This window comes from Erythrolamprus reginae, chromosome 1 (assembly GCF_031021105.1).
Source record: "Erythrolamprus reginae isolate rEryReg1 chromosome 1, rEryReg1.hap1, whole genome shotgun sequence".
NCBI classification, from domain to species: domain Eukaryota; kingdom Metazoa; phylum Chordata; class Lepidosauria; order Squamata; family Dipsadidae; genus Erythrolamprus; species Erythrolamprus reginae.
In genome coordinates this window covers 337,890,310-337,902,707 of record NC_091950.1, presented here as the reverse complement: position 1 = coordinate 337,902,707, position 12,398 = coordinate 337,890,310, and the positions used below count along the sequence as shown (strand labels likewise).

General features: G+C 36.3%; 1 protein-coding gene across 1 annotated transcript in view; it reads right to left on the bottom strand.

Annotated features, from left to right (window-relative positions):
* The window catches only part of RYR2 (ryanodine receptor 2), a 279,326-nt gene that overhangs the window by 115,603 nt on the left and 151,325 nt on the right, over positions 1-12,398 (bottom strand). Inside the window, exons 39-47 of the mRNA XM_070734013.1 lie at positions 11,838-11,943; positions 11,079-11,222; positions 9,760-10,033; positions 7,977-8,091; positions 6,376-6,508; positions 5,323-5,426; positions 4,425-4,560; positions 2,732-2,918; positions 752-857 (exon numbers count right to left, since the gene is read on the bottom strand). Coding sequence (XP_070590114.1) covers positions 752-857; positions 2,732-2,918; positions 4,425-4,560; positions 5,323-5,426; positions 6,376-6,508; positions 7,977-8,091; positions 9,760-10,033; positions 11,079-11,222; positions 11,838-11,943 — 1,305 coding nt within the window. The remainder of the gene's footprint in view (positions 1-751; positions 858-2,731; positions 2,919-4,424; positions 4,561-5,322; positions 5,427-6,375; positions 6,509-7,976; positions 8,092-9,759; positions 10,034-11,078; positions 11,223-11,837; positions 11,944-12,398) is intronic.

Below are 12,398 nucleotides of genomic sequence, written 5' to 3'. Positions count from 1 at the left end.
CCCACATGCCTGAAAAGGCTGGGTTGAAATCCAAAGGCACGGAACAGAAACTTCAGAGCAGGAACCACCAAGTCACACAGATAAACAGCCACAGTTTGCCTTTTGCCTCTGTTCCCTTTTATACCTTTAGCCCTCATTAAGGGAACCACACCCAGCCCTCAGTATAAGAACCACACCCAGCTCAGGGTGTAATGGTCACCGGTAATGGTCCTTTAATTGAGCCCTCCTTTGCATGGTTCTCCAGCTACACATGTCTATGAGCTGGTCTGCAGAGGAATCCAAGGAAGATAGACTGTCTGAGTGACTGCCTGCCAATCCCCTGGGCTGTCTGCTGGGTCCTGCGTGCTGTCTGCCAACTCCTCTGAACCAGTGGCCTCATCCTCATGGCTGTCTGCCACGTCTTCCTGGCTATCAGCCAGGCTTTCGCACTCACTTTGTGCCTCTCTCCCATCTGTGGGAGCAACGGCTGGCCCAAGCCCAAACACAACAATCAAATAGTTATTTTTCCATGCACTTAATTGTATCTTTTATTTACTTTATTTATTTATATTTTATTTTATTTATTGTTAGAATTTCCTGGTACATTTATTTGTTCATGGGTGCCACTATCTCACCCAGAAGTCCATGAATTCAGGAATACTTGAATCAGAAAAATGATGAAGAATCACACATTCTGGTTCATATTATCCATTAACACAGATAAGATATAAATTCAACAAAAGTAATAAGTACTAATTACATGAATACTTACATGCATTTCTGGAGCACAGCGTCCCAAGAGATCTATCAGAGCAGCATAAAAAGTCATGATGGCATTTCCCATGTGAACAGTATCATCCTCTTCTTCTACTTCACTTCTGTTTATGTTTTTCATAGAAATTTAAAAATAGTGAAGGAATAACAATTAAATCTATTATATAATGTATCTTTAGTCATACCTATGTTCAAGGCTTGGCATAACCAGTTAAAACTTAGATTTTAGTGCTCAGAAGAGATAACGAGTCTATGGAGAGGGGCGGCATACAAATCTAATAAATAATAATAATTATTATTATTATTATTATTATTATTATTATTATTATTATTATTATTATTATTATTATTATAGTGATAGCCCTCGGTCTAAAATAATACCAAATAGAGGGCTTTTTGTTTGGTGGGGATTTGGGGAGGGGGCATTTTTGTATGGATATGTAATGTATGTTTTTTAAATCATAAACCACCTGCCCACAGTCACAATGAATCTTATTTATGCCTTCTAGGCATTTAATCTCCCCCATTTAGAAAAGCTTTAGCTCAGATATGTATTGGGGGGGAGGCGTAAATCTTTCCTTTTTTCTCTCTGTTTCTTGAAAGCCACTTAATTTTCAAAGATAAATTCACCTCTAGTCATTTAAAGGAAAGTTCATCTCTAAGATATGAAGATATATTTACTTCAAACAGCCACAAGATAAATATAAATGTTTACGGAGCTTTTTATCAATAATTACCTGAAAGAATTCTCTATAGTTCAAAATTACACAGGGAATAGCATTTAGCAATAGCATATAGCAATAGCATATTGCCCCCAACAATCTGAGTTCTCATTTTACCAACCTCAGAAGGATGGCAGTTCCATCCTGAGCCTGGTGAGATTTGAACGACCAAATTGCAAGCCAGCCGGCAGTCAGCAGAAGTAGCCTGCAGTACTGCACTCTAACTACTGTGAGATTTGAACTGCCAAATTGCAAGTCAGCCCGCAGTCAGCAGAATAGCCTGCAGTATTGCACTCTTAATTACTGTGCCACCATGGCTCTTATGCTACTGGGAAATCAGATTGCAGATTCAACTTGGATCAAAGGACAAAGGATTTTCTGAAAAGAGTGGGAACAACATTTTCACAACAATTATAATAGCTTGTGAACAGAAAAATCCATATCAGTAAAAGTATCTATGACAGGGGTGTCAAACTCAATTTCACTCAAGGGTGTGTTGGGATTGTGTTTGACCTCAGAAGCTGGGGTGGGCATAGCCAGGGTGGGCATGGCCACAGCAATGTCACTCATGATGGGGATGCCTATGGAGATCCGAGCACTCTGACAGTGAAAATGGGCTCCCAAGCTCTGTTTTAAGCTAAGATGGCCTCCAGCAACTCTCTGCCAGCAAAAACAGAGCTTAGGAGAGACGCATGAAGCCCTCTTAAGCTCTGTTTTCGCTGGCAGAGGTCCTTCACTGTTTCTAAGGCAATGCCGTGGGCCAGTTGAATCCAGCCTGTGGGCTGGATCTGGCCCACGAGCCTTGAGTTAGACACCCCTGATCTATGCCATAAGAAATGTAGAACACATGGAACTTAACTTACATATAATGTATAAGTTAAATTATGCAGAATAGTGATTAAACACTATCTGCCTATCTGTGATCTATTTATGGATAGACAGACAGGATATAGGGCTTACAAATGATTTTAAATCCATATACTGATTTTGCAAATCTTCCGTTCTTGAGGGAGTAAACAGAAGATTCTTATAATTTTTATCATAAATAATATTGTTATTAAAATTCTCAACACAAATTAATAGATATTAATAGATATTATACTTAAGAAATGTATTAGGCTTTGTGATAGGCCAAAAAGAATTTCAAACTAATAAATGTTATTAATGTCATAGACCAGCACCATACAGATCATTTTAGAAGCAATGACTCATGAAAGAAATTTTATTCAGGGAATAAACATTTCCATTCTACCTACGATGTTTTAGTAGATCCATTTGTTGATGAAGGACCATCTCTTGTAGGATCTTCTGATATGTTTATGGCTTCTTCCATAGCAGCAAGTAAGCCATTTCCACCTTCACCTCTCAGTGCTGGTCCAAAACATTCAGGCCGTCGAATGAGCAGTCTGACTACCACATTAGCATTTTCTTCAACACTCTCTCCTACAATCATATAGAAACGTAACTACTTGATGAAGCCAAAAATCTGGAATTAGTTTTGATAACATATGATTTAAAAGCCCAATATTTATTTGTCTGTCTGTCTATCAATTGTCTTACCTATTTTGAAATTTGACAACTATATTAGCAAAAAGAGAGAACCTACATTATGCCTGAAACTCTAACCCAAAAGTAAACTTTACATTGAATTAAATAGTTAAACTATGAGAAACTCCATCCATTTTATCAATATCCAAAGTAGTCTCAATTAACATTAGAAGTTATTCCAATCACCACATTAGAAGAGCCTCTTCTTTCTTACTTCCTAATAATTGTATTTCAGCACATTTTGTATTTGACCTGAAGTCAGCACTTAGAAACGTCACAACACAACAGGCAAGCCAGAGATAGATGGTGTCAGAATATGTCAGAATATTTGAAGTTAGCAAATAGTGTTGGGCGAACCGAACCCGCACAATTCGGGTCCGTACTGAATTTTGTGGTGTTCGGCATACCAAACCCGAACCCGAATTTTTTTAAAAAATTGTGCTCTGGTTCGGCGTTCGTGCCGAACACCAGGCGAAAGCCATTGCCCGGCTGTCATCTGCTGAGAAGAGGAGGAGGAGCCGGGCGCTGGTGGCGGCGGAGGAAGGCGAACACCGGGGAGCTGTTAGCCGGTCGGGAGGCTGGGAGAGAGGCACAAAAGGAGCTGGGGAATCCCACGAAGAGATTCTGGGGGCGGAGCTTTGACGTCACGTATACCGGCAGGTTGCTAAGGACGCCAAGGTGATCACTTCCTGGATTCCGGGGGCGGCACTAGAATAATGGAAGGAGGATGGAATCCAGGAATTGATCACCTTGGCATCCTTAGCAACCTGCCGGTATAGGTGACATCAAAGCTCCGCCCCCGGAATCTCTTCGTGGGATTCCCAGTTCATTTTGCTTGCGATGCCGCAAGCAAAGGGAGGTCTTTTCACGTAAAAAATTTAAAAAAAAATTTACATGAAAGGACCTCCCTTTGCTTGCCGCGCCGCTGTGGCATCCTTTTTCGTAAAAATAAAAATAAATAAAAATAAAGCATTCGTAAAAATAAAGAACGATGGGATTCTGGGGGCGGAGCTTTGGCGCCGTGGACTGTTCGGGTTCGGCCATCACTATTAACAAAGTTATAGGGTATGTACTGGAATATGAGATGAGAAAAATAATGGATAAATTGAGCTTCATACAGATTCTCAACACAGAAGAATGAAGTTAGGGAGGGAGGTGCCAATGGTTTTGGGTAGGGAAGATATGCTATTCATTGAATGATTCCAGTTTTCTCTCAATGTTTCATAGTGCTGCATAGTGCTACATAGTGACTTAAGAAGATGTTAAAAAGAAAACATTTATCAAACTATGATGTCATAAGAACGCTGAGAAGCAGCTCTTCATCAAATTAATAACTGTAGATAAGATATAATGGATTAAGAATAGCCAAGTTATTCAAAAACTGTAGTATCTTAACTCTACCATTGCAAAAAACAGCAAAACGAAGGAAATCCAGGTATCGTTCTCCTTCAACTGGGTTCCATCCAATATCTGGATAGCCTTTAGAAATTAGTAAAGGACAGTTCTGCAAACCACAGCCAGCCAGGTAGCGGACTACCTAAGAACAAGACAAAATTAAACAATAGAAGCATTTACTGCCCTTGTCCCTCTCCCTCAATCTATCTACCTGTCTACCTGTCTATCTATCTATCTATCTATCTATCTATCTATCTATCTATTTATTTATTTATTTATTTATTGGAACTCGGGGTGGCTAACAACAATGATAAAAACAATATGTAACAATCCAATAATAAAACAATTAAAAAACCCTTACAGTAATACCTCGTCTTACGAACATAATTGGTTCCGGAAGAAGGTTCGTAAGGCGAAAAGTTCGTAACACGAATCAATGTTTCCCATTGGAAACAATGTAAAAGCGATTAATGCGTGCAAGGGGGGGGGGAAATCCCAAAATGGCGGAGCGCCATTTTTGCGATCGGCAGCGGCGTTTTCGTCCAATCTGGAGGCTGGAAAGGAGGTGGGGAATCCCAATAGGGAATTCCATGGGTGGAGCTTTGACGTCACGAAGACGTCCTTCCTGGTCGGCCGAAACGTGGCCTACTAAATCTACTATATATTACACCATAATGTCAAAATAAGATGTCTATCTCAAAATGTTTTTAACTGGAGTTGCTGGCATAACCAATCAGCTATTAAACTTCTAGCGGATAGTATGAATTGTAAGTACTGTCATGTATGGAGTTCTTCTGTATTAACATAACATTGCTAACAGGATGAAGACTGCCATTACTGTATGCTAAGAAATATATATGCATACTTACAAAATATAGATTCTATAATATTATTTATCATTTACCTTCTCTAAGTCAGGTTCTCTTAAAGCCAGTGCAAGCTCATTATTATCCATTACCGATGCTGCTGCAACATCTAAAGGTGTTGATCCTCGCATGGAAGGAGAAGCTATTAAATAAATTTCAGAAATTGGCAACATGTTAAAACAACACAAAATCTTGTTAACAAAATAAAGTAACTAAATGAAATTGTTTCAAATTTGAAAACTACAGTTTATAATATACAGCCATGCTTTTGTTGAACACTTGAAACATCTTAGAATGCATATACAAAGTAGTACAGTAATACCTCATCTTATGAATTTAATTGGTTCGAGAAGTAGGTTCGTAAGGCGAAAAGTTCGTAAGACGAAACATTGTTTCCCATAGGAAGCAATGTAAAAGTGATTAATGCGTGCAAAGGGAAAAAATCGCAAAATGGTGCTCCGCTGGGTGCCGCCACCCAGCTGTCACCTTTTAAAACAGCCAGCGGGCTTCTTGGCATTCTCCCGAATCCGAACCCGAACTTTTCGGGTTCGGGTTCCGGAGGCCGCCGAGAAGCGCCGCCGCCTAGCTGTCACCTTCTGAAACAGTTCGGAAGTTCGGGTTCAGGTTCCGGAGGCCGCCGAGAAGTGCCCGGCTGTTTTAGAAGGTTATAGCCGAGTGGCGCCGCCCGGCGGAGCGCCGTTTTTGCAATCGGTGGCAGCGTTTTCGTCCGATCTGGAGGCTGGAAAGGAGGTGGGGAATCCCAATAGGGAATACCATGGGCGGAGCTTTGACGTCATGAAGACGTTCTTCCTGGAGGCCATGAGAGAACGCCGAGAAGCCCCCCGGCTGTTTCAGAAGGTGACAGCCAGGTGGCAGCACCCAGCAGAGTGCTATTTTGCGATCTGCGGTGGGTTCGTAAGCTGAAAAAAGTTCGTAAGAAGAGGCAAAAAAATTTTGAACCTCGGGTTCGTATCACGAGGGGTTCATATCACGAGGTACCACTGTAATTAATTTGTGAATTACAAAAAGATTTCACAGAAATAAATACAAAATGGGTAGTATACTGTGGGGGAAATATAATACATATTTACCAAGTCCAACACTGCTGTTTTCTAAAAGATAGCTTAGATGGTCGAACATGGCTTTCTGATTCTGTCTGCTGATGCGGCAAAAATAACATAGAAAACGACAGCAGTTTGCCACCATCTTAGGAAAGGTGATTTCCTAGATAAACAGTACTATGTTAGAAAAGCAAGAATAGTATGTTTGTGTGTGTGTGTGTAACCTAAAATGGGCACATAGAGGTTTGGCCATAATAGATAAATGAAAAGCTCAGCTTAGTTCCATTACTCATGAATTTAAAAATTATAAAACAAATAATCTCCATCTAAGGAAGATGGTTCATCTGTAGAAACCATAGAATATGACCTTTATTGTCAAGCAAATCAATTCTGACTCCACTGTAAAAAGTATCTGGCAGAAGGAGGGGGACAGGAAATACACATTGTGATCCAAATGTTTCCATGTGTGCCCCTGACATTTGAATGCAAATAATGGATTAATGCAAGAATATAACTTGTGCTATGATTGTATAGTGTAATAGTGGCTAACTGAGGATTCCATTGCACTCTGGCAAATTTTTCAACAAATCCTAAGAATTTCCTAATAGGGGAAAAAAGGCTGCATTGGGGAAAACTGGTTCTGATATTAGGTAAAAAGATCCAACAATTCCATCAAGTATTTGATATCTCTGACATTATAGAAAACAGAGTACTACAGTAGAGGCAACCATTCTGCTTACTGAGGCTAGACAATGTCGTCTGGCGGGGCCCAGAGGAAGAGCCTTCTCTGTGGCAGCTCCGGCCCTCTGGAATCAGCTCCCTCCAGAGATTCACACTGCCCCCACCCTCCTCGCCTTTCACAAGAGCCTCAAAACTCATTTATGTGACCAGGCATGGCCAATTAGATCAAGCCCCCTTCCTCTGTTTACGAGATGTAATGTGTGGTTGTGAATGAATTGGCTGACTGATTTTATTATATATGGGATTTTAATAGTAATGTTTAATTAATTAGATTTGTTGTTGTGTTGCTTTTGTATCCTGTGAGCTGCCCCAAGTCTTCGGAGAAGGGCGGCATACAAATCTAATAAATAATAATAAATAATAATAAATAATAATAACTTATGATAGACCCCTACTTGAATACAGACAATTAATAAATCCAACCTTGCTCATTCTAATATATTTAAAGGCTACCTCCTTTAAGCTATTTCATATGTTTGATGAAATAAGATCAGAAAAGCCTACAGCAACATTTGTTACTCTTAAAAGATGCGACCAGATTCTTTCTGATTATTGGTGGGGAGGATAATATTAATTTGAAAGTGTGCAATGGAAAGCTCTTAGTGAAAGTAGGTAATAATATTCATATAATGAACTGACAGCAAAATCCTTATATAAACCTTTACTTAATATTAATTGCCCTGTTTGCAGCCTGTAACAAAATTATTTAAATTTATTTTCATTCTTAGACTTAGGTGACCAGTTTGTAGGGTGTCATTGTTAAATGTGCAAATTTAAAAATAATTTGAATCCCAAATTAAACCAAATAAGATCTGGTCTTCAACAAGAGATAAGCAGTTTTGTCTGGTGTCAGAGCCAAATTTTAAATGCATATTATGCTTATACCTTACCTTTGATTCTCCTCCTCCAAGTACATTCACCATTACTTCCATTACAGTTTCATGCATCCCCAATGCCCTCATAAGATTAGGATGCTGATAAAAAACTTTATTGTTCATAATGTCCCTATTAGAAATAGAAAATAGTAAAAAAAAAATTTAAATTGAAACCTCAATCCTTTTACATCAATTGTCCAATCTATACCATTTAATGTGCTTTTTAAAAACAAAAAATGGAATCCTAGAGCAGAGATCCTAAAACTGGAGGGTCACAAGCAAATCACTGGGGTTTCACACATCACTCCCAATCTGTCTGAACAAATCTCAAAGCTCCTAGGAAGGCTTTCTGGATACCTATTTTTCTGACTCCCCCAAAACAATGAAGTAAAATGAACAAATTTAAACAAATTGTAAATTAGATTGGACTTGAAACTTTATACTGGTTGTTTTACATGTTGTAGGCCATCCAGAGTCTGGAAGGAGTTGGGCAGCCTATAAATGTAATAAATAAACAAATAAACAAACAAACAAATAAACAAACAAACAAATAAATCACATTTGAGATGCCTACTATCTATAAACAATCAAGATAGATATGGGCTATTGTTCTGGGGAATGTATGAAGAAGAAGGAATATTATGCTTGTTATTTTGAGTTATTTTAAAAAATAATAAGGTGAGTTAAGAATTTAATACATGAATTATAAAATAGTACTTACAAAATCAATACTTTTTATGAATGTAAAAGCCCGCTTGCCGATGAATGAAATGTATGTTTGTTTGTTTGTTTGTAATGGGAGTGATTGATTTTTAAGTAACTTGGGTTTTAGGTTAGCTAGTTTTAAATTTAATTTGATTTAGAATATATATATATATATAAACAAACAAACAAATCCTAAAATCAAAATATTTGAGAACCACTAATCCAAAATATGGGCAAGAATTTTTAAAAGTATTTTCATTTAATAATTCAAAAATAAAATATATTCATATGAGAGAAATGAAAATGATGAATTCACAGTTGAAAAAAGTGGGTTTTACATCCTTTTGATTTTTAATCTGAATGCCATTTTATTCTCCTCAAGAAAAAAAAAGATTGCTATTTTTTAATGGCTCATCAGTTAAATTAAATCAGGGCTGTTCTCTATTGAATATGGATGATGGAGATTTTCACTTGATTTGTTTTTTATGAGACCATTAAAAAGTCATATATTGCTGTGTAAGTCAGATTTTTAAAAACAAATATAAAGAACTTAAAAACATGATACTGATATGCTTGATTTATAGGAAGAAATATTATTAAGTTACCTAGAAAACATATACTGTACTTTGATCTCAGAAACCTTTTCCTTATTAAGACAGTTAATGTATAAAAAAACACATTTCCTATTTCTAAAAATGTCATCTGCCATCTTTTCTATATCTTATTTATATTTCCCCCATGAAATTATCAACTAGTATCTTTTTTTTAAGAATGATATTTAGTTTATTCAAGAAAAGTTAAAATACCAAATACCAATATTTTGGTGTTTAATTCTTTAAAAAAATTACCAAATATTATCACATGTTCTCAAGGAACCTGATCAGTTTGGATTATTTCAATTTAAATCAGAAGCCAGAAGGAAATTAGTTAGAAATGAGCAGTTTTTTAGATTTTTGTTTCACATCTTTGTCCACAAGGCAAATTCCGTGAAGCCTATGAGAATAAACTTATAACTATCACAATCGTCTCACCTAGCAATCAACCGAAGGCAATTATATAATAGTTAAATTACATATAGAAATAAAGGTTTTACCCTAATCCACGAATCATAAGCTTCTCTTCTTCCTTGCCCATCCTAACACTGAGAAGAGAACGGATCTGGCCAAGAGATGCAAGCAAGTTGATGGTATCCTCCACTGATACACCATTTATTGTGTATGTCTTGGGCAAGGCTCGAACCAGGCCACCAACCCCATCATATTGGCGATGTAGCAAAACAAACATGGCCCTCACCAACTCTGGGTCTTCTATTACAGTTTCTTGAGCCCAACGTACCATAGTTTCTGATATCAGCTGTTGGAGAGTTGCTAGATGTAGAAAGCATTAAGACAAACATACAACAAGACCTTTTTTTTCACCTTAATTAATAAACATCATATGCTATGCCAATTTGGACTAGAAATTCAGAAGGATAAATTTCTGAAAAAGCAAATCACCTAATAATACATAATCAAATTAGAACATATATATGTAAAAAGTACAGAACTAATTTGAGGAAAAGAAACAGTTGATTTACTTTTATTTTCCTCTTTTCTCATCATTATTGGATAGGAGATTGTTATATTATATTGTTATGTTATATTATATTGTTATATTTACTAGTTATTGGGCTAGAAAATAACAATTATTTTTGAAGAACGATAAAACCACAATAAAAAAACAATAAAAAAATTCTTTAAAACCACAATATTTTTTTTAAAAAAGTAAAGTTGTAAACTGAAGATAATAATTTAATCAATTAAATTTATAAAGCAAGTGAATTAATGACAATATAACAATCTCCTATCCAATAATGTTGAGAAAAGAGGAAAAGAAGCTGCTGTCATGCAATGACCATCAATCCTATGCATTCATGTTCCAGAATAAAAATTAAATGGTATAAATGTGTAAGATTCAGTCCTGATGGCTATGGGTCTCATTGCAGAAGAGAGTTGCCCTATCTATAAAACTTCCAGAAAGAAAGAAGCAAATAATTTAGAGTAAGTAAATGCCTCCACGCATCATTTCATTGCCTATCAAAGACCATACACCTATCCCCCCCTCTCACATGAATACATCCTTACTAGTGGGAAATTATTCATTTGTCCAATATTTTGTTAGCTTGAATTCCACTAGTTTCGCATTCAATCAGTTCAACAAGGATTTGTCAGAAGGTCAGTTAGTCAGCACTTTTTGAATATAATAGTATGTTCTGGAACATGCAATTATTTCAGAATATTGTAAGTTAAAGTACTGAATTTATAGACATTAATTCTGAAATAGATTATGATATCAGAATGACAGTATTATTAAACTATGTTTATGCTTACTTTAGGTTCAGGTAACAACTAAAACTTCTTTTACTTTACTTACATGGTTTCTTGTTATTATCATCAACTAGTTTCTCTGCTTGTTTCTTTTTCAAGTGTGTGACTCTTTCTACAAGATATAGCAGGCGACCTTTAATAGTTAAATCACTGTTTCCATCTAGAATTCCATCTTCGTCTAGCTGAATTCCTAAATATAAAATATTTACGACAGCATTAAAAGAACTAAACAATAAATCTCTATTCATTTCCAAGCTTCAGAATCTTGAGAGCAGTTAGTAGTTTGGCCACAATTTTAGAGTATTCCAGAAATCAAACGTTTAATTAGGGAAATGAAGTGAATATTGATTCCAATAAAGCATTAAGGTATTTCAATACAGCTACCCTAATTTGATTGATATTTTCAAATACATCATTTATTGATGTATAACATCACATAACTTGTCCTTTTTGGCATTCCAAAACAGCATCCTAGTAACCCAGGGACAGCAGGTGTGTGCTACACATTGCCAATATTATGGAGACTACATTTCAAATTCAGAACTTAGTTCTGAGAACAAAATAGAAAGCAATTTAATGGTAGTTGACCATGTCCTGCCAATTTTATCTTATATGCTCAACATGCTTCCCTAAAGCTAGATCAAGGCAGCAATTGTTACAGTTGTTACAGTTCTAAAACTGTATTCAATTTAATTTTAAGTGTCTTTGTATTAGAATTACATTTCAATCTACCATATTCTGTTGAATCGGTATTTTATTTTCTTCAATATTTAAAGCAGGGAAAATATTCAGAGTTCAGGTTTACCGCAATGTGCCATCAAATCTTCATGAAAATCCAGGAGATGATCCCTTATTTCTTCAGGACAAGGACAATCATTTTTATCATCCTTAAAATTCAGCAGCATGTTGATCTTTAAAGCAAATAAATGTTTGAAGTAATATTAAGAGGTGATATGTAAGTAGAATAAAACATTTACTATAATATTATTAGACTCAAGTCATGTTTTGAAATTACCCATGGAAGAGAAGGATGGAAAGAAGTGAATATATTTTGTTCATTCTAATGAATTATCATTATAGTCACTTTTGAACAGCTCAGTAATTCAGTTCCTGTAAGTGTAGGATATAATGAACGAAGTTATGCAGCCACATCCTTGTCTCTTGGCTTGTACTACCAACATTACCAATGTCATCAAGGGTTTCTTTTAGTGCTGGTTAGAAATGGTTTAAATGATGTTCAAGATTTTAAAACTTAAATTAAAAAATGGGCACCTAATTTGTCCCTGTACAATTACATAATAATTTTAATTTATTCTTTCGCAAATAGTGAGCAAGGCTCACAAATAAAAACTCTTGGCATGTACAT